Source organism: Macrobrachium nipponense, chromosome 18 (assembly GCF_015104395.2).
Source record: "Macrobrachium nipponense isolate FS-2020 chromosome 18, ASM1510439v2, whole genome shotgun sequence".
NCBI classification, from domain to species: domain Eukaryota; kingdom Metazoa; phylum Arthropoda; class Malacostraca; order Decapoda; family Palaemonidae; genus Macrobrachium; species Macrobrachium nipponense.
The window spans coordinates 73806660-73830061 of record NC_087211.1 but is presented as its reverse complement, the minus strand read 5'-3'; the positions used below and the strand labels follow the sequence as shown (position 1 = coordinate 73830061).

The following is a 23402-nucleotide window of genomic DNA, read 5'->3' as shown; positions in this document are numbered from 1 at the left end:
TCGGTCTACTCTAAACTCGAAAGGTACCTATAACCTCTCCGCTCTGAGTCTGACTACGTTCAGACTATCGAGAGGTTGACAGGAATAAGATTACCGTCTTCCTTTTCCGTCTGAAGAATGGGATAAGCTGGCAGTCACAACTATTAAAAGAATATGCAAATATGTTGTTGACGGCCTTTGGGCTCAGAGATTTGCGTCTGTCAAACAACAAAGCCCTTCACGATCTTGGAGTTCTGTGGAATCTCGAAACTCGCTCACCATCTACTTTTTGTCTCACCTGTTTTCTCGGAGTCAGACACTCGTGCGAGATCAGGCGACATATAGTAAGCCCTGAGTTTCTTGTTGACGAAGTCAGTTGCGTTTATACACCCCCGATGATCGTGTAACATGAGACCAGGTTGGACTGTCAGGCATTCTTCCTTCGGGACTGAATCGCCTTTTTGCTCCTCGCTCCTTTCTCCTGGCACCAGAAGCTCGAGTCAGGAGTTGATTCGCTGACGACGTTGGGTTGCGTTGATACACCCCCAAGGTTTGCTTAGATTGAATCGCCCAGGCAGTCCAGACACTCATCCTTCAGCGAAGAATAGTGCCTTATGGTCTTCAGGGTACAGCCTTGCTGTCCTTGATTCGTCTGACTGGTCAACTGGTCGGTCACCTGACTTTAGTACAGACGGACTGACTGTGCATGTCCAGATCGAAGCTTTCAATATGGAACTTAGACGTAGTCTGAAGTTCTTGATGTTAAAGCATTCGAACCTCTCCTACCTGTTAACTTTTGCATGTGATCAGGAAGGCCTTCTTCTAACCACCCTAGATACGACAAAGAGGGTTAGTGAAATTTTTAAGCCATCGTCACAAGTTTGGCTTTTTAGAGAAGACAAGGCGTGTGCTCTCTAAGGCCTTCCGTTGTGGCCTAAGAATGGAAACCCGTTTTGTCCTTGGGCCAGGAGCTTGAAGCAAGGATGGCACAAGTTAGTGGGCAGGAGCCAGAGAGAGTCCTGTGCCCTGTCGGGTCTCTCAAGTTTTATCTACATAAAACTCAAGAAGTCGAAGTCATTCGGGCAATCTGCAGTGTTCCGAAAAAGACCAGACTTGCCCATATCGAAGAACACCCTGGCTTTAGTGTTAAGGTGATTCTTTCAAAAAATGCTCCTTCATTGTGCTTGTACAAAGAGTTTGAAATCTTTTTATCTAAATGCTCACGAGGTGAGGGCGCGGCCTCGGAAGCATTTCAACAGAGCATGGCTACTCAGTACATCCTGAGTACCATGTTTTAGCGAAGCAACTCTGTGTTCACTTCACACTCCCTGCGAGATGTGAAGATGGCATATGAGATCTGCTGCTCGCTAGGGCCATACGTGTCTGCGACACAATCTTGGGGGCAAGAAGTACCACTCATCCTATCCTGTAGAAAATGGTTAGGAAGAGCTCTTAATTTAGTTGATGAGTCGCCGACAACGGCGACTTCTTAACTCTTAAGCCTTAGTTAAAACACTTAACTTTGGCTAGTTGGTCAGGTGGTGATATATATATATTATATATATATATATATATTTTATTTTACTTCTTAGCCCTCATGGTATGGTCAATATGGTCTAGTCACGTCGTGGTCTCGCCCCCTGTTGACAGATCATCTGGAGTGCACCGACTATATAGGTCTCTCCTACCTCGCTGGCAACTCTAGTAGCACAAGCAGAACTTACGTGGCAGTAACCACGAAGCCAGCTATGCTAACAGGTGGAACCAAGATGTAAATCATCTGCATGCATTTGTTTCCTAAAATCCTTCTATTCTGTCCCTTCCCACCTCCAAAGGTGGGATTCAGCTATATATATATCTGACAGGTAAGTTTCATGAACAAAATGATATTGTTATGATACAATAAAGTTTGTTCATACTTACCTGGCAGATATATATAATCAAGTACCCACCCACCTCCCCTCAGGGGACAGTGGAAATAAAAATTTGAATAGAAAATGGGAATGGTTCCTGATACCCGCCTCCCAGCGGCGGGAATGGGTACTAACCACCTGGCCGACCACTGCGTGTGTCGGAAGTTTTAAAATTTTTAAATTCTGTCGGACTTCAGAAAATACAGCTATATATATATCTGCCAGGTAAGTATGAACAAACTTTATTGTATCATAACAATATCATTTTTAAGGACTAATACAGTAGTACCTCGAGATACGAAATTAATCCGTTCCGAGGTGCCTTTCGTATCATGAGTTTTTCGTATCTTGGACCACATTTTACATGTAAAATGGCTAATCCATTCCAAGCCCTCCAAAAACACCCCAGTAAATGTCATAATAAAGCTAAATTGACCTATAAACAATGAAATACTACAACAATTTGGACCATTCAATACCTAAATTAAGAATAAAAATGCAAAACCTGTAAATAAAGTGTATATTAGTGTACAAGAAATATTATTACTGTAACGTAAAATGTGGAAGCTTACCTTTTGAGTGAGGCTATCTCCGAAAGTGGCGGCAGGGGAGGAGGAGGACAAACGGCAGATACGTACACTTAACTTTATGAAACACACAAAAAAATGTCAGAAAAACAAACTATGATTTTTACATTTCTTTTTACTTTTTTATACTTTACGTAATTTCAATTTCTTCACCCCTGAATGGATGCCAGTCCGTTTACGGAATTTTTCAAACCACCCATGAGAAGCCTTGAACTCTGGGGTTGCCGTTGATGTCCCCTCTTCGCCGTCGTCTTCAGCTTGGGCAATCAAATCGCCGAAAATAGCGCTGGCCTTCTGGCAGATTGCCGTCTTGGTTTTCGTATCGCCATCGATTTCTTTGTCCTCGATCCATACAAGAAGCAGCCTTTCCATTTCATTATGCACATGGCTCCTCTTGTTGGACAAAATAGTCACGCCCTTGGAAGGTGTAGCTGCTTTGATGGCTTCCTTCTGCATAAGGATGGGGCCTATCGTCGACGGATTTCGGCCGTATTCCTTAGCGATCACACTCAACCGCAAGCCAGCTTCATACTTTTTTATTATCTCCATCTTTGTCTCCATAGAAAGCATTCTCTTCTTTCTGTGAACTTCGGCAACTTTCTTGGGACCCATGACTATATGTACTGTACGTAATTAAGTTACTTATGTAGTACATATACTAATTAGGTTCTCACAACACGATAAAGTAGCACAACAAAATCACTAACGAATTTACGATACTAAACGAAATCGTTGGACCAAACAAATGCCGCATGCGTACGATGAAGCTTCAGGTGCAAAGTGGCCGAGCGAAGGCACACCACCACGTAAGATGCATGATGGGAGGGATGCTGTCCAATGGGAGAGAAGGATCTCATGGCTTGGCTAGCATCAGGAACCAATGGGAGAGCAGGAGGATGGTGGCGAGTCTACTAGAACTAAGACAGCGACGCGCGGTGCGAGTTTCAAAATTGTTATCCGGGCGAATCTCGGACTTTCAGAAACCTTTCGTATCTTGAAAACTTTTCGTATGTAGAGCAGTAAAAATTTTTGTGTCGGCTTTCGTATCTCGAGTTTTTCGTAAGCTGAGCCTTTCGTATCTCGAGGTACCACTGTATACTCATGATTTTCATGTTTTGAAAATTGCTTGTTAATTTGACTGAATATTGTCTTGTTTTAATAACTTATTTGTTCTTTTCAAGGTATGTAGATCACTTCCCTGTATTGGGAGGGATGGGGATAGTGCTGTCAATGCACCTCACATGGTGCAATGTAGGCATTACTAAAGGGGGCATGCAGAGTCCTTTTGGCCCCTAGTTGCACCAACTTTTTAGTCTTTTACTTCAACTCCAGTCCTGGGTCCTTTCTTCAATCTTGCATCCCAGCCACTCTAAATATTACTTCTTACTTTGGGTTTTTTCCCAGTTCCACCTTTAGAAACTTGTATTTTATGTATGCAACTTACCAAGTAGTTACATAGCTATAGTTTCTAAAACCGTTGTCAGCTAGAATTTGTTTTGGTCAGGTGATACCGAAAATCAGTTGTTTCTGCCAGCTGGTACTGTCAACACAGTTTCAGTAGTCAGTGGAATTTTTGGAATTCTTTGCTGTCGCTCATTGTTGGAGTTATTTGGTGAGGTACTCTGAATATTGGAAGATTTGTTGTCGGTGATAGCTATTGAGGAAATCGTTTTAAATATTTTTGCACTGAAATTCACTAGTTTTGAATCGGTCTACATAATGTCAAACACTAGTTCATCTGGGATTAGGTATTGTAGTAAAGGCTGCAATACTAGGATTGCTAAAGCGGGTAATGATCCACATTCAGTTTGCACAGGTTGTAGGGGACAGACTTGTACACCTGATCAAACTTGTGGGGAGTGTATTCATTGGGATCAAAGAACTTGGAAGATCTTGACTAGTTACACGAACAAGTTAGAGAGAGATAAAAAGAGAAAAGCGGCTTCTAGAGCTAAAGCAAAAGCTTAATTAGTCAGGAATTGTCTAATGATAATTTGTCTCTTTCTGAACCTTCCCCTCCACCTGTCATTATTGGCAAGAGTCGATCAGAAATTTTTTATCATGCTCCAAGCAATGGAGAAATTAGGAGCGTCCGTGAAAACCCTAATGGACAAGGTAAGTGGTGAAGTGAGTGCAAGTGTAAGTGTGGCCCACTGATTCTCCTAGGCAAAGGTCCCTGTCAAACTCCACAGAACCTGGAAGGAGGCATACTGGTAGCCCAAGGGAGGTTAGTGGTCTGCCCACGCAGCAGTTGCCCCCCCCCCCCAGGCGATTCTGTTGACAAATCCCAGATCGCAACAGAGCACCATTGGAAAGGCATCTCTAAAGGAGTAACACTGGCGTCTAGTGCTTCCAGCTCCGGGAGTCCTCTCCCAGGCTACAGTGGCAATTCCGTGACGAGTCTCCATTGAAAAGGAGGGCTCGTAAGTTGTCTCCCTCTCCAGTCCCCTGTAAAAAGGCTAGCCCTTTACGGAAAGAACAGCCTCCGTCTAGTTTTTGGGACTCTCTGTCCAGAGAGATTCTCTCAGGATACGGCAGGAGAGGGACGTCGTAGTGAGAGGATCACATCCTCTAAGTCGAAGTCAAGAAAGTTTTCCTCTAGCAAACGTTCAGAGGTGAAGAGTACAGGGAAGAGTAGACTTCCGGAGATGCCTTCAGCACTGGTCCGCACCTGTAATACTGAAGGACAGGTAAGACTACCATCAGTCCCTCCTGTAATTCCCAAGACTCCTGGGAGACATCTTCAGTGTTCGGAGTATGAGAACCCGCCGACTCCTGAGCGCCCATCGGGGCTACAGTTTGCCCGCACGCCAGAGCAGCCTTTGGCGCCCAGAACTTCCGCGGCGACGCTAGAACAACCTTTGGCTCCCAAGCGTCCATTGGCGCACGGGAATCCACGAGCACCCGAGCATCCACAGGTATATATGCAACCAAGTGCAAAGAGGGACCAGTCTGAAGCGCTCGGACAGTCTGTCATCAATTTCAGCTTCAGGCCTACCGACAGGACTTCAGGTGATGGCTGCCCCCGATCCTTCTCTGTCAGCCATCCAGAATAAGTTAGACAGCATTTTGGGCTTTATTAATTCTGCAGCGCCCCCTATCCAACCTGTAGAGACCTTATCACCTATTTCTTCAGCCGAAGGAGAAGAGAAAGGAGAAGAGGAGGATAAAGAGTCTTCTCTTACTGCCTACAAAGCCTTGCTTTTTTACTTTGTAGACAATTTTTCAGATTCATTCTCGCCAGTAACCCCCACATCTCTAGTGTCTTCTTACATGAGGGACAAGCAGGAAGACTCCAGGAAATTACCGAAACTAGTACTGTCCTTTTCGGCTCGAAAAGCGTTAAAGGAAATTAACCTTTGGCTTGAGGATAAGAGGGATCAAGGCAAGGCAACTTCTGCTTCCCTCCTTCTCGTCTTTCAACTAGGAGACACTTGTGTTACGAAACCGGAGAACCTCTCTCTTTGGGTGTGTCTGCCTCCGCCCAGCGAGACTTCTCCGCGCTTATTGACTCAGCGAGAAGATCAGCTTTCAACTTGGCCAAGATAATGTTTATGACATCAGAATTAGACCACCTTATTAAGAATATCTTTAAGGTATTCGAAGTTTTTAGTTTCCTGGACTGGACAGTAGGAGCCTTGGGACGTAAACTGAAGAGTTATTCAATGTTGAAAGCGGAAGCTTTTACAGACATTTCGGGAGTTATCTCCTATTTAGATAAGGGAATTAGAGATGGTTCCGCAGAACTAGCCTCTCTCTTCATGTTAGGTATCCTAAAGAAGAGAGAACTATCTCGAGTATCTCGTACCCAAAAGTCTGCCTTGTATTCGCCCTTGGATAAGAAGCACCTGTTTCCAGAAGAGACAGTAGTGCTAGTTGCCTCCGAATTGCAGAAGAAACCAACACAGGAACTTCTCTCGCAATCCACTAAACGGACTAGAGAAAATATCCCTAGTGTACGTCCCTCGCCAGCCAGTCGAGGCCAACCCTTTCGGGGCAGGGGATTCAGTAGATATTTCCCAAGATCAAGGGGCAGAACACGTTTCACCCTTAAATCTATTAAAAAATCCTCAACCAAGAAGTAGTGTATCAATCCTTCGTGCGCCAGTAGGAGCGAGGCTCCATCAGTTTTGGGAAGAATGGGAAGCAAGAGGGGCGGAACCTTGGATCGTAAAGGTTTTAAGAAAAGGATATGATATTCCGTTCAAGAGAAAGCCACCATTATCAGGCTCTCTGATAGCTTTGACAGCTTACTCAGAAAATTCAAAGAAGTTCATCGCCCTTTCGGAAAAGGTTTCATCTCTTGCAAAAGAAAGCAATAGAGTTAGTAGAGGAGCCACTAACACCAGGGTTTTACAATCGTCTGTTCGTTGTCCCCAAGTCATCGGAGGGATGGATACCCGTATTGGACGTAAGCACTCTGAACCTTTATGTGCAAAAGACAAAGTTCAAGATGGAGTGCAAAAGACAAAGTTCAAGATGGAGACGAATCAGTCTGTCCTTTCATCAATCTGTCAAGGGGATTGGATGATCTGCATCGATATGGAGGACGCATATTTTCACATCCCAATACACCAAAACTCAAAGAGGTTTCTGCGTGTTGTCTTCAGGGACAAAATATACCAGTTCAGAGCGCTGTGTTTCGGGCTTTCGACCGCACCACAAGTGTTTACCCAAGTGCTAGCTCCCATTGCAAAATGGTTACATCTAGTCGGGATAAGGATATCCCTTTACTTGGACGATTGGCTTCTCCGGTCACAAACAAAGGAGAGGTGCGCGGAGGACCTTCAGAAAACCCTGACTTTAGCTCAGGATCTAGGACTGTTAATAAACAGATGAAAGTCACAGTTACTCCCCTATCAGGAATTAATCTATTTGGGAATGAGGATCAACTCAGTGAGTTTTTGGGCTTTTCCATCCCCACAAAGAATCGAGTCGTGCCTACAGAAGGTAGAGAAATTTCTAGTTCTCCAGGAATGCTCTGCAAAGGAATGGATGAGTCTTTTAGGCACTCTATCCTCAATAGAACAGTTCGTGACACTAGGGAGACTGCATATGAGGAACCTACAGTGCTTCCTCAGAGCGAATTGGAACAGAAAGAAGTTTCTGGACTCTTTTATGTTCCCTATCACACAGGAAATAAAGGAGGACCTGCAATGGTGGAAGTTAAGAGACAGACTTGCAGAAGGGAGATCCCTCCGCAGAGCCCCAACCTAGTGTTCTTTTCAGACGCATCAGATCAAGGTTGGGGAGCGATTCTGGGGGAAAAGGAAGTATCAGGCGTTTGGAATGCAGAACAAAAGCAGTGGCATATAAATCGGAAGGAACTGACTGCCATCCACTGGGGATTGCTGAAGTTCGAGGACGAAGTTCGCAACAAAGTAGTGGCGATACACTCGGACAGCAAGACAGCGCTCTCCTACATAAAGAAACAAGGAGGGACACACTCGTTTTCTCGTTGCGAGACGGCAAGGAGCCTGCTGTTATGGGTGAATTGGAATCATACCATTTTAATTCCGAGGTTTGTTCAGGGAAAACTCAATGTTCTCGCAGATGAACTGAGCCGCAGGAGGCAAGTACTTCACACGGAATGGATGATGAACCCAGTGGTATGCCTCGAATTGTGGAAACTCTGGGGGAAACCTATGATAGATCTGTTTGCCACAGCAAGAAACCATCGTCTCCCCCTTTTAATGTTCACCAGCCCCGGACCCAAAAGCATGGTCGACAGATGCGATGCTTTTGGACTGGTCAAACAAGGACTTGTACGCTTTCCCTCCATTCAAGATGGTGAGAGAAGTTGTCAGCAAATTTGGAACACATCACAACGTTTCGATGACTCTCATTGCTCCATTCTGGCCAGCGCAGGAATGGTTTCCAGATCTTTTAGATCTTCTAGTGGATTGGCCAAGGTTACTTCCTTAGAGAACAGATCTACTCAGACAACCTCACTTCAGGAGGTTCCATCAAGGACTATCCACTCTGTCTCTAACCGCTTACAGACTGTCCGACAACTCTTACGAGCGAAGGGGTTTTCAAGACAAGCAGCGAGAGCTATTGCGCAGTGCAGAAGGGAATCTTCAAGTAAAGTCTATCAGGCAAAGTGGGCTGTGTTTAGAGCCTGGTGTAAAGAGCATAATGTTTCGTCTTCTAAAACAACTATAACAGAAATAACAGATTTTCTTTTATATTTGAGAACAGTTAGGAATCTGTCTGTTGCGACTATCAAAGGCTATAAGGCGATGTTGGGATCTGTTTTCAAGCACAGAGAATTGGAAGTGTCGTCGAATAGAGATCTTGCAGATCTCATTAAGTCCTTCGATTTAGAAAAACCCAAAGGTTCGATGATATTATCTTGGAACCTAGATGTAGTACTTAAGTGGCTGTCGGAAACTCCGTGTGAGCCGTTGCAAAGAGCATCATTGGGAAATTTGACGAGAAAGACCTTATTCCTAGTAGCCCTGTCTACAGCTAAAAGAGTGAGTGAAATAAATGCCATGGACAAGAGAATAGGCTTTGCACAGGGTAATCTGGTTTGCGCATTAACCTTGGGGTTTTTGGCAAAAAACAAGATCCCTTCCAAACCGTGGCCTCGTTCGTTCAGTATCAAAAACCTCACGGACTTGGTAGGACCGGAAGAAGAAGAGAGGTTACTCTGCCCGGTCAGAGCTCTGAAATGTTATTTACAAAGGACAGAGAAAATTAGGGGCCCGTCCGATCGATTATGGTGTTCGTTAAGGAATCCGGCGCACCCGATGTCTAAAAACGCCCAAGCGTTCTTCTTACGTAGCGTAATTGTAGATGCTCATTCACAAGTGAAAGAAACTGACCTTAATAAACTTAAAGTGAAAGGTCACGAGGTAAGACCAGTGGCAACCTCTATCTCGTTTAAACACAATCTCTCTTTGGATTCGATTATTCAAGCAACATATTGGAAATGTAAATCAGTGTTCGCCTCGCATTACTTGCGTGATATTGAAACAGTATATGAAAATTGCAGTACCCTGGGTCCGTATTTAGCGGCAGGGCACAGCATTGGGTAAGGGTGTGTAGGAAGTCATACCTTCCTAGCCTATCTCTTCGCCTTGAACGAGGTTGTTGAGTTTTTTAGGGGAGCCTGGAGGTACTATAGATGTACTAGGAGTACCCTTCAGTCAAGTGTAGAGTTGGGTATAAATTTTATGGTTATGGTTGAGGTGATATGTTTTTTACTCTGGTAACATTTGGTTATTTGGTACTGTGCCCTGGGCAGGGGCATCCTTTGGTTGACCATGCTAGCCACGGACATTCCTTAGCTGCATGGATCCCACTGTTTAGAGGACGAGCCATTGCTATACCACCACGTCCCTATGAGTTAAGACGAGCGACTTCCAGAGGCAGTAATCAAATGTTCAGCGCTCTTAACAGGTAAGGAACCAACAAGCATCTGCATGGATGCTAGCACTAAATATATATTTGTTCATGCCACTTACCTGACAGATATATATATAGCTGTATTTTCTGAAGTCCGACAGAATTTCAAAACTCGCGGCACACGCAGTGGGCGGCCAGGTGGTAGTACCCATTCCCACCGCTGGGAGGCGGATATCAGGAACCATTCCCATTTTCTATTCATATTTTTTTCTGTCGCCGGTCGGTAAACAACTGTTTACAGACCTCTGCTCAGGATTTTTTTGGATTTGACTCGCTTTTAAGTATCTGATTGGTTTTTTGGTATTGAATTGGATTGTTGAATTGGCATGCGCGATAGTGGACCGTTTTTTTATTTTGGATTGGCTTTTCTATAAAAGATATGTCTGGATCAAGTGCTGTGAGTTTCAGAGTGTGTGTGAGGACTGATTGTAAGGTGAGGCTACCGAAAGCATCGGTAGACCCCCACACAGTATGTATGAGTTGTAGGGGGCATAATTGTTTGGTGGATAATCGGTGCAATGAATGTGAGAGATTGACCGATGATGATTGGAGAGTATATGAGTCCTATCGCCTTAAATTGGAGCGCGATAGGATCAGGAGGTCTTCCTCCAGGAGTGGTTCTACCAAAGGTAAGGCTAACATCTCTCCTGCATTAACACCTGTAGAGTTTGCAACCCCTAAACCTGTGTTGCCTTTGGGCTCTGATTCTGTGTCGGGAGAAGCTAATGCTCTCTCTCTTATTTTGGAGTCTCTTCGCACTCTGGAGACCAAAGTGAAAGCCTTAGAAACTGGCTCGGTGCAAGTGTGTGATCGTGCCCCTAGTGTTGTGGAGGGGGCGTCAGATCGGCCCCATAATGCCTCTAGGTCTAGACCTCTATCAGACTCCCAAGACTCAGGGAGTAGGTATGTCGAAAGCCGCAAGAGGGTTACGGGGGCTCCCCACCGATCTGGCGTCCCTTCGGCAGGCCTTGTAGCAAAGTCCCAGGCTGCCAAGGAGCGCGTACGAGCGCGCGTCCTGAAAGAGTGCTTTTCGTCCTCCGAAGCGTCCTCCCCCGCGCAAGGGGTGGAGTTGCTCGGAGAGACTCTCGTCCTCTGAAAAGGACGTTTCGTGTTGAGGACGCTTCACGTCCTGTATCGCCACTTTCGTCGGATGCGTATGACGCTTTTCCGCCTCAGAAAAGGGGTAAGATTCTCCTCCGATGAGGACGCTGTTGCGTGCACAGGGTGCGTTCTACCTGAGAAGCAGGTAGCTGTACCTGTGAGAAGGAAGGAGGCGTCCCCTCGCCCCTCGTCTTCTCGCAGGATCAGTCCTGCTTCCTCTGTTCGTTCTTCCCCAACGAAGAACATTCTTTTGTCCCTTCAGGACCAGCTATCGACGCTTATGGCTCAGAGGACTCGCCCAGCAGCAGTCGAGCCTAAGCGGAGGAAGGACCTTAGACTGCCCGTCAAGAGGACGAAGCAGTCTCCTTCTCCCTCTCCTACTTCGTCTCGTTCGCCAATCGCTTCTCCTTCGGCGATTCGCCGATCTCGTTCGTCCTCTAGAAGGACGTTGCGTCAAGACGCTTTTGAGGAGGACGCTCAGCAAGACGTTCGACAGGACGCTCTCAGGACGCTAGCAGGACGCTAGGCAGGACGCTTGGCAGGACCGCTTGGCCAGGACGTTCGGCAGGACGCTCGACAGGACGCTTGTCAGGACGCTCGGCAGGACGCTTGGCAGGACGCTAGGCAGGACGTTCGTCAGGACGCTCGCCAGGACGCTCGGCAGGACGCTTGGCAGGAAGCTCGCCAGGACGTTCAGGGCTCTTTTCAAGACGCTTTTGGGGATTCCGACCAAGAAGTCGTACCCCAAGACGCTAGTTTGCGCGCACAGGCACGTATTCCAGCGAAAATGTCTTCCCTTTCGTTTGAGAAACGTAAGGACGCTTCTCTGGCAAGTGAGGCTGCCTCGGGTGGCGCTAAGGACGCTCGTCCTCGTCAGGACGCTCTACCTTCTTCAAGTGGTAAGCGTCATAGAGAAGACAGCCGAAATAAGGCTTCCTCTAGTAAGGATAGGGGTCCTTTGATTAAGCCAAGACCCGACATTAGGACGCCCTCTCCGGACAGACGGTCTCCGCTTCCGTGTAGAGAAGAAGGAGAGCTGAGTAGTTCGGCTGACTCGGTTGAAGAGGAACCTTCTGCGGCCCCTTCAATCTCAGACTATAAAGTTCTCGTGCGGCGTTGCCTTCTTCTTTCTGAAGACAAGTTTCAGCCTGCAGCTCCCAAGTCTCCTCCTTCGCAGTTTTCATCATCTAAAACTGGAAAAACCCCGGAGTTTGTGGAGATGAAAACTTCTCTCTCCACTAAACGTGCGTTTAAGAAACTCCAAGATTGGATGGTACGAAGGAGAGATCAAGGCAAGACGACTTTCGCCTTGCCTCCAGCTAGACTCAGCGGAAAAGGGGGCATTTGGTATAGAACCAAAGAAGAAGTAGGAGTTCGTATCCCTTCTTCAGCTCAAGGAGATTTCTCCAGCTTAGTGGATTCGCAGAGGAGGTCTCTTTTATCCTCTGCTAAAGTAACCTGGACCTCTACGGAGACGGACCATCATTTGAAGGGTCTGCTCCGGACGCTTGAAGTGTTCAACTTCCTTGACTGGTGTTTGGAGTTCTGGATCTGCAAGCGAGAAGCCAGAATCTAAGTCTGGGGGAGCTGTCCAGCGTGTTAGCATGTATGGACAAAGCCGTCAGGGATGGTTCGGAGGAGATCGTCTCTCATTTTGGAACGGCTTTATTGAAAAAGAGAGCTTTGCTGTGCAATTTCACAGCTCGTTCGGTAACTCCAGCTCAGAAAGCGGATTTGCTGTTTTCTCCTCTTTCGAACCATCTCTTCCCCCAGACTTTAGTAAAGGACCTGACTAACAGTTTGCAAGAGAAGGCAACTCAGGACCTTTTGGCCCAGTCTACAAGACGTTCGGCCGTACCTTCAACCTCTTCAGCTGCGGTTCGACCGCCGAAGAAGGTTAAGCCCTTTCGTGGGGCCCCCCTCGAGAGCAGCTCCTCGAGGGAGAGGGTTTTCACGAGGAAGAGCTTCCTTTAAGTCAAAGCCTTCCAAGTGAGAAGCATGTCCTTCAGACACCAGTCGGAGCCAGACTGAAGTTTTTTGCGGGAGCGTGGAGAGAGGGACACGGACTCTTGGTCCCTCAAGATCGTGGAGCAGGGGTACAAGTCCGCCTTTTTAGATCTTCCTCCTCTTTTCTACGACTCCCAGAGACCTTTCTCCATCCTATCAGGGAGAGAAGAACGCAAGTTATTATTCGATCTCCTTCAACAAATGATCGAGAAAAGAGCGTTGGAACAAGTCGCGGACCTGGGGTCCCCAGGTTTTTACAACAGGATTTTCCTAGTACCGAAGCAGTCGTCAGGTTGGCGTCCAGTTCTAGATGTAAGCAGGCTCAATCTTTTCGTGGAAAAGACCAAATTCACGATGGAGACGCCTCATTCTGTTCTGGGAGCCTTGAGACCGGGCGACTGGATGGTGTCCTTAGACTTGCAGGACGCGTACTTTCACATCCCGATCCACCCTCTTTCAAGAAAGTATCTAAGGTTTTGTCTTAGACAAAAAAGTGTGGCCAGTTCAGAGCTATGTGTTTCGGCCTGACCACGGCTCCAATGGTGTTCACTGTAGTCATGAAGAACGTGGCGAGGTGGCTACACTCTTCGGGGATAAGAGTTTCCCTGTACCTCGACGACTGGCTGATCAGAGCGTCGTCGAGAGAGAAGTGTCTGAAGGACTTGCAGTTCACTTTAGCCCTAGCAAAGTCCCTGGGACTTTGGTGGTCAACCTCGAAAAGTCGCATCTGACCCCAACACAGTCCATCGTGTATCTGGGGATTCAGATGGATTCAGTGGCTTTTCGAGCGTTTCCGTCCCAGGAACGTCAGCGGCTAGGCTTAGAAAAGATCTCAGCCTTCCTAGGGAAAGAGACTTGCTCGGCGAGGGAATGGATGAGTCTGCTGGGAACCATTTCCTCGCTAGAAAGGTTTGTTTCCTTGGGAAGACTGCACCTCAGGCCTCTCCAATTTTTCCTTGCGGACGAGTGGAAGGCCAAGGACGATCTCAATGCCATATTGAGAATATCGCTTCCGATAAAGAACCATCTAAGATGGTGGTTGGACCCTCAGAAGCTTCAGGAGGGCGTGTTCCCTAAGTCTTCTGAGCCCCGACCTAGTGTTGTTCTCCGACGCTTCCATCACGGGCTGGGGAGAACACTAGGAGGGAAGGGAAGTGTCAGGCTCCTGGAGAGGGGAACAGGTAGCCTGGCATATAAATGTCAAAAGAACTGGCAGCAGTATTTCTGTCCCTGCAGTTCTTCCGAAAGGAGTTTGAAGAACAAGATTGTTCAGGTAAACTCGGACAATACCACAGCACTCGCTTATTTAAAAAATCAGGGAGGAACACACTCCAGAACGTTGTTTTCCCTAGCGAGAGAGATTCTGCTGTTGGCAAAGAGAAGAAATGTGACAATCCTGACGAGGTTCATTGCAGGAGTGCAAAACGTCAGGGCAGATCTTCTCAGTCGTCGGGAACAAATCCTACCGACAGAATGGACTTGAACGAAGACGTGTGTCGAGACCTTTGGACGTTGTGGGGACGTCCGCTGGTCGACTTATTCGCGACGTCAAGGACCAAGAGACTTCCTCTTTATTGCTCCCCGGTCCTGGATCCAGAAGCGATCGCGGTAGACGCGTTGCTTTGGAATTGGACGGGTCTAGACCTGTACGCCTTCCCACCATTCAAGATTTTGGGGGAAGTCATGAGGAAGTTTGCGGCCTCAGAAGGGACGAGGTTGACCCTGATCGCTCCGATGTGGCCAGCGAGAGAATGGTTCACAGAGGTCATGTCTTTCCTTGCAGACTTTCCAAGGACATTGCCCTGGAGGAAAGATCTACTCAAACAGCCTCACTTCGAAAGGGTTTTGTCTACCAAAACCATCTCCGCTCTGGGTCTGACTGCGTTCAGACTATCGAAAAGTTGGCCAGAGCGAGAGGTTTTTCGAAAGCAGCTGCGAGAGCAATCGCACATGCAAGACGTGCTTCCACAAGAGCTGTTTACCAATCGAAGTGGGCTTCCTTCAGGGCATGGTGTAAAAAGGAGGGAGTTTCCTCTTCCTCGACCTCTGTGAACCAGATAGCTGATTTTCTGCTCTTTCTCAGGAATGTGCAGAAATTAGCGGTTCCTACCATCAAGGGATATAAAAGCATGTTGTCAGCGGTTTTTAGGCACAGAGGCCTTGACCTTTCTGACAACAAGGACATTCATGACCTTTTAAAATCTTTCGAGACTTCGAAGGTTCCTCAAATGAGACCTCCGTCATGGAACCTTGACGTGGTTCTTAAATTCCTTATGTCAAGTCCTTTCGAACCGCTTCAGGCAGCGTCTCTTCGAAACTTGACAAGGAAGGCTCTTTTCCTAACTTCTCTTGCGACGGCTAAGAGAGTTAGTGAAATTCAAGCGTTTAGTAATTTAATGGGATTCAAAGGAGACAATGCTGTCTGCTCGTTGAACCCAAACTTTCTTGGCGAAGAATGAAAATCCTTCGAACCCTTGGCCGAAAACTTTCGAGATCAAGGGTATGTCAAGTCTGGTGGGCCAAGAACCAGAGAGAGTCCTGTGTCCGGTCAGGGCTCTCAAGTTCTATGTACATAGAACGAAAGAGGTAAGAGGTCCCTCAGGTAATCTCTGGTGCTCTGTGAAGAGACCAGAGTTACCTTTATCGAAGAATGCTGTTGCTTTTTTTCTAAGGGACGTCATTAAGGAGGCTCATTCATCTTTCCAGAAGACTGATTTGAGCCTCTTACGAGTGAAAGCGCACGAAGTTCGAGCTGTCGCTACCTCTCTTGCCTTCCAAAAGAACATGTCAATCAAGGACATTCTTGATTGCACCTTTTGGAGGAGTAACTCCGTCTTCGCCTCACATTATCTAAGGGATGTGAGAACGATTTATGACGATTGTAATTTCACTGGGGCATACGTTTCTGCGGACACAGTATTGGGGTCCGGAAGTAGCTCTTTCCCTATACCTTAGTTAGGATTAGGTTAGTTTTGTTGTTGTGTTTTTTAGGTTGTGGTGAGTCTTATGTGAAGATCTCCCATCCTTAGTTAGTTTTAGGGTTTTTTGTGAATAGTTGGTCAGGTGGTGGTCAGTTGCTTCGTTGCCCTCATATGTATGGCCTCGATGGTCTTGTCACGTTGAGGTCTCGTACCCGTTGACAGATCATCCAGAGTGCACCAGCACTACAGGTCTCCACCTGGCTGGCAACTCTGATTTAAGCAAAAGCAGCCTTAAGTGACAGTAATCACATAGTCTACTTTGCAAACAGGTGAGGAACCAAGATGTATATCATCTACTTAATTTAAGTTTCCTAAAAAATGCTATTCTGTCTCTTCCCACCATCCGAAGGTGGGATTCAGCTATATATATATCTGTCAGGTAAGTGGCATGAACAAAATGTTATTGTTATTATACAATTAAGTTTGTTCATACTTACCTGGCAGATATATATAATTAAATTGCCCGCCCTCCTCCCCTCAGGAGACAGGGGCTTTAATAAAATATGAATAGAAAATGGGAATGGTTCCTGATATCCGCCTCCCAGCGGCGGGAATGGGTACTACCACCTGGCCGCCCACTGAGTGTGCCGCGAGTTTTGAAATTCTGTCGGACTTCAGAAAATACAGCTATATATATATCTGCCAGGTAAGTATGAACAAACTTAATTGTACGTATAATAACAATAACATTTTTGTATTTATTAAATTTTAAAAAGTTTTGAGCATATCCATGGATCCCACCTCCTACAATGTGGGATTCAGCTACATAACTACTACTTGGTAAGTTGCATACATAAAAACGACTTTTATGATAAAATAAGATTTTATGTATACTTACCAAGTAGTTACATAGTTATAGTTTCTAAAACTGTCGGCAGCTAGAATTTTTGAAATTCGCAGAAGCGCTAGTTTGTTTTGGTCAGGTGATCTCCCCGCCCACTATCAGGGGAGTGAGGAACCAACACCATCCGAAAATCAGTTGTTTATGCCCTATTATCCATGTGAAGGGAGGAGGGTGGGCTTTGATCATGTAACTACTTGGTAAGTATACATAAAATCTTATTTTATCATAAAAAAGTCATTTTTATCTCCTTTATTTTCTGGGGCTCATTATCTTTTTGCCTAACCACTCTAATTCCCTCTTTTCACTGTCTCAAGCGTTGCATGGCAGGAAGTGCCCCAGTGCTTGGCTGGGCAGTCTAAATCTCATACAATCAAATCAGATTAGCATAGATCAATTGAGAGGAAATTTTTTTAAGGCTTACCAGGAACAACCGACTTTTATATGGTTTTTAAAGTAAATTACTCTTGTGCAAATGGTCTGCAATTGTTGACTTGGCACCTTTTTAGGGACCTCAACACTTCACATAGTAGATTGTTTAGGTAAGGTTTGCAGAAGTTACTTATATAAAGCTCATGTTTTTTAAACTTTGGTCCTCCTCAGTTATATCCTAGTATACGTACAATCTTTGCCCCTCCTTTGTCCTATTCCAATAGTACTATCTTCTTGGCTAGTAAAGAATATTTTCAAGATTACAGTGTTAATTTTAGTTAGTATAAAATTATGTCTGTTAGCTCCAGAGGTATAAAGGTATTCATAGTTCTTGAAAAAACCTTTGTCACAAGTGTTTTCCGTTTACCAAACTCATTAGTCAAATCATTATCTGAAGTTGAATTGCCTTGTTGCCACTATAATAACTGGTACATATTGTAACTATGATTTTCCTCATTTTTCATCTCTATGGTATCAGAGGAAATATAGCTTAAATTTGGGAATTTTACTTTATTCTACTTAACTACTTTATCGCTTCAGTTCTTATCTGGTAAAGACCTGCTTCGTTCAAAAACTCTTAAATTCTCTTTTAATGTATGTACATGTATTGCAACTTTGCCACTATAGGCAGTCCCCTGGTTATCGGCAGACTGTTAATGGCGATCCGGTTTTATGGCACTTGTCCACCGCCATAAAATTATCGATTTATGGTACATTAACAGGCCGAGTTCCAGAAATCGCAATGATAATATTATGCTGCAATACAATCCTAACACAGGCGCCATTAACTGAAACTCTGCATCATAAATCACCTAATTTTGGTTAATGGCGGTTTTCGGTTATCAGCACCCCGCCAATAACCGGGGACGACCTGTATGTATTATTTTTCAAATTAAAATTTTAGATGAACCACTATTTCATGATTTTTTTTCTTGAGTCTAGATATGAAAAGAGACTAACAGGTTATACTGTAACTGTAACTCCAGCTTCTTATTGGCTTTTCAGGTTCGATGTTGGGAAGTGCAGAGAGATGGTAAAACTATAGGAAAGGCACAACAGACTATGGGAGGTCCTGTAATGGATGTTGCATGGCACGACGATGGAAGCAAGGTCATTGTTTATTTTGAGTTTCATACAAATTATTACAGTGGAACCTCAGTTTTCATACGTATTCCGTTCTGGAACCTTCGACAAAGTCTGAAATGTATGAAAACCTAAAAGATAATTCCCATAAGGACTAATGTAAATACAATTAATGTTCCAAACTCCCAAAAATATTAAAAAAAAATTTTTTTTGCAGGGATTAAGCACAGTTTTACATACAGAAAACAATGAGAAATAAATGTAAATGAATTATAAAACAAATAATGAAATTTAACATCACCCTACAGGACTTCAGGTATCAAGAACCTATCTGGGATTACTTCTCTACACTTTTTAGTAGCACTGTCTGGGGTTACTTCCCCTCTTTGTTTTTTACTGGCACTAGGATCATCTTGAGAATCACTGGACCCCTTTCACACAACAAAACTGTCCTGAGACATTATTTTCTGATGTCTCTTCAAAATCTGGCAGAAGTGATACAATACATTGTCATTAAACATATTAAGAGACATAGATTACAAAATCCTTGTTAGGATGAAACTTCTCAATAAAAAATTTTTTATCACTCTACTTGGCAAATATTTCTTTAATCACTGAAGTAGGTACAGTATCCCCTCTTTTCCTTCTCCTCCTTGGATTCCTCATCTGCCATCTGTTGCTGTTCTTACTGAAGTTTTTGCAGCTCCTCTTCCCTGTGGGCGTCTACTAACTCTTCCACATCCTCACCACTCACATCCAAGCTGATTTCCCCAGACACAATAGATTCCACAACAGGCATAGGTCATCTGGGAGCCTTAAACCCTTCAAAATCTTTCTTGAGGTAACACTCTGGCCACAATTTTCTCCAAGATGAGTTTATTGTCCTGGAAGTTACTCCCTGCCAAGCCTTATCTATAAGACTTATGCAGTTAAAGACACTAAAGTGATCCTTCCAGAATTCTCTTTGGCTCAATTCAGTGTCTGAGGTCTCTTAAAAGCACCTTTGAAATAGTGCCTTTGTGTACAGTTTCTTGAAGTTTGAGATGATTTGCTGGTCCATGGGCTGGATGAAAGGAATGGTATTAGGGGGCAAGAACTTGACAGTGATGAATTTAAATTTATCCAACAACTGGTCTTCCAAGCCAGGAGAATTTGGAGGAGCATTGTCCATTACCAGGAAGCACTTGAGGGGCAATTGATTTTCCTAGAGGTATTTTTTAACCATAAGGCCAAACACTTCATTGACGCACTCTATGAAAATTTGCATTGTGACCCATACCTTTTTGTTTGCCTTTCACATCACAAGCAATTTATTCTTAACAACATTATTGTTCTTAAACACTTGGTGAGTTTCAGAGTGATACACTAGTAGGGGTTTCACTTTGAAATCCTTGCTGGCATTCCCACAAAATGAGAGTTAGCCTATCCTTCATAGGCTTGTGGCCTGGCAATGAACTTTACTCCTGCATGATGTAGGTCCTCTGGCATTTTTTTCCAAAACAGGTCTGTATCGTCACACGTTTGTTGGAACTCTCAGCCTCTCCATGCCGTATGACACTGTATGCCCATATGTTTTTGAATTTTTCAAACCAGCTTCTGCTGGCCTTGAAATCACTAACAGTTTCTCAAATTCTTACTTAGATCAACATGCAATAACCTAGTCTTTTCACAAATGATCACTTTGGTCACTATCCCCAACTAACTGTTTTTCATTGATCCACACCAATAGAAGCTTTTCAACGTCTTTCACTAGTTGCGATCTTTGTTTTGTTAATAAAGTGACCCCATTCGCAATATTAACTACCTTACTTTCATTTTTATTTATTTTGCTAGGATAGAGCTGATTGTCGATACTGACTTGCTGTACATCCTAGTGGGATCACCAAGACTGCACCAGTTTCCTACTTCATGACAAGTTCTTTCTTAAACTCTGTTGTATTTCTTTGACCCCATGATGGCTAGTATTACAGTCAGTTTCACTAGCTAAAACAAACGAATACGTGCGGTGATGCGGACTGCTCACAAGGTGGTGCCCATTCAATGAGACAAAGGCAGAATGGGTTACGAGAGAAGATGGGATGCTTTGTTTAGATGCTCGGTAAGTGGCCTAGTCATGTGGTGGGCCCCAGAAGGAGCGTTTCCGAGTGTATGAAATCTGAGGAAACATACGAAACCCAAGACAAAGATTTGTTGGAAAAAATCTACGAAAACCAATTTGTACGAAAACCGAGGTTCCACTGTATAAAGTTTTTGCAAATTTTCCTCTGAATTTTTTTTCTACTACTATTAAAAAATATTCATGACGTGTGACAAAGCATGTCATATGTGAACATGTATCAGTGTTAAGATGTGAAGGATTGCATTAGATGTTGAGTAATTTTATAATTTATTACATAACTTACAATCTCATTCTTTATGGTTTACTGATATTGTAAAAAATTACTCTCTTGCCACTGAAATTATACCATACTTCTGGTGTATCATGACACTGTGTAGCATAACTTTAGCACTATATCCTTAGATTGATAATCCTTTAGAGATGTTCACTATTATTGTCTTATGAAAGTACAAATTATAATTTTATGTATGCAACTTACCAACTTACCAAGTAATTACATATCTATAGTTTCACTATTTGTCAGCAGCTAGAATTTTTAGAATTTGCAAGAGTGCTATTTTGTTTGGCTAAGCGACCACCCCACCCACTACCGGGTAGAGAGAAACCAATCAAGCAGCAGATTTTTTAATCTAGCAGAATCTTCTCAGTCGATGTCTCAGGCATTTGGTGAAGTACCTTTGGTAGCCTTTTTGGCATTGATTACTTATTATCTTGAATCCAGTATTACGGGTTTGTCTCAATTTAGACTTAGACTTTGTTTATGCTAGTAACTGGCGATGTCCGATGCTAGTACTCAAGATGGAAAAAGAAACCCACAAAATTACTGAGTATAACTTGTTTACTTGTAAGTATTTATATTCTTAAAGACCCTGTCTGGCAACCTACACATCTCTTGAGAAAGGGCCACAGATAGGGCCTGAAAGTACTCAAGTGTTGAGTAAAATAGTATGCAAATACTTACAAGTAAACGAGTTATACTTAGTAGTTTTGTGGGTTTCTTTTTTTCCATCTTCAGAAGAAAACTGAGAGAAGATTTTCTTTGATTCACTAGTACTCAAAGCGGTATGTATGTAATGGTTATAAAAATGTTATAATCATGTCAGCCTAAAACAGGTTTAACCCAGCAAGAATAGTGGGAGTATATGAGCATCACATACTAAGTGATGACAAGATGAGCTTATTCTGACTATTAACATGGAAGCAAATGGTTGCAAGGAGTGACGTATTGATTGACCATATTTTTAATAGTATTCACATAGCATTAGTGAAATAAAAAAGCTATACATGTACAAGGAATAATACATGTCTTCGTTTTCGTAAGATTTTTAAGAAATGAAATATTTTCTTTAAATCTAAAGAACACCACATACAAGTACTGTAGGGGTGTGTCCTATCATCATAGGATGTCTCCTCTGATGAGTAGCATACTGACTATGTTATCATAGGATGTCTCCTCTTTTCGAAATGCATGTTCCCTTTGCAGCGCAAGGACATCTGTCTACAGTGCAATTACTTTGGCAATACATAAGTTGACGATAGGATATTACGAACGTATCTGCATTGAGCATATTTCCATAGAACATCCCCTTGTGTTATCCTGTTGTCTCCTCTGTGTACTTGGAGAAGACCCATGTTAGACCTCTTCATTTCACTGTTCAACAGGAAGCGAGAGGTCTACTGTTCATGGTCCCAGATTTGTTTATTTGGGCGGAGGACTTACTTCTGCCTACTGGGAACACTGTTGGAGGTTGAATGATGGAGTGCATCACCTCCCTTTCTCAAATCTTCCAAAGACCCAGGAAAGTTGCATTAAACTCTTAACATGATGTGGAGTTGTTTGTCCTGTACGCTCCATGACCCCAAAGGCCAGGAGCTCTTCGAAATGAGCACCTCAACCTTCGGAAGGAGGCGTCCGAGTACGGGAGCAGATCTAGAGGGGGTGAATTAAGAGGCTCCAAAGTCTTAGGCTGACCCTAGTAGCTCCTTGTGGCCCCATTCTGAGTGGCCAAAAGAGAGTCCACCTTAGCTCAGCCTTCTTCGCCAGTTTTGTTTGGAGAGATTCCACAAATCACTACGATCTTTTATTTCTTCATATCTAGTCTGTCCAGTATTTTTTTCTAGCGAGAGATCTTTCCTGCAGAGCAGCGACTCAGATGTAAGGCTAGTACTTCAGAGGGTTTCTTTCAGCCATTACAAGACCACCATCTGCTGCTTTGATTAGTGTCAACAAAATGATTTTTCTCCACTCAAGAGTTCCTGTTCAGTAGACAAGATCATCTGGATATTTTTCAGATCTTTCTGTTGATACTGGTGAGGGACTACAGAGCTGACTTGTGATTAGTCCATCTGAAGGATGTGGACATCACTTTGCCATGAGGTTTATGTGTTTCAAGAACTTTGAGCAGTCTTGTTTACCTAGGAAACTCACACCTCCTATTTAGGACCTTACTCTGGTACTGAGTAGTCTTTCTCAAGCTCCATCGAGTTTGTCTGCCAATTGTCTTTTAGGGAAGTGACTTTGGAAACAGTTTTCTTTCTGACCTTGGTTTCCTTGAAGAGTTGGAGAGGTTCAGGGTCAGGCTTGATGTAGACTTGCAACGGGTTGGGGTCAGTAGCTTTCAAATTTGGCCAGGAATTCATGGCTAAGACCTATATTCCCTTGGTTCACGATGACAGCTTTGCCTCCTTTCCCATTCCTTACAGTGTGGAGATTGTTATCAGTAACCTTCAAGAGTTTATGCTTTGACCCATCAAAGCGCTGCATTGTTATCTGAAGGTCTCATCGCCTAGTTTAGGTATTGAGACCTGATTAACACAAGCCAGGTCAAGAAAGACTTGTCCTAGAGTACCCTTTTGTTTTACTACACAGGATGATTAGGCAAGCCTACTCCTCATCGTCAAGTTTTACGTATTTAGCTGGCCTTGAGAGAGGCTAGATACGTAAAC

At 44.1% G+C, this 23402-nt stretch overlaps 1 protein-coding gene across 1 annotated transcript in view; it reads left to right on the top strand.

Moving 5' to 3' along the window:
* The window catches only part of LOC135197178 (protein Rae1-like), a gene marked incomplete in the record, with an annotated part of 173880 nt that overhangs the window by 109424 nt on the left and 41054 nt on the right, over positions 1-23402 (top strand). Inside the window, 1 exon segment of the mRNA XM_064224168.1 lies at positions 18260-18364. Coding sequence (XP_064080238.1) covers positions 18260-18364 — 105 coding nt within the window.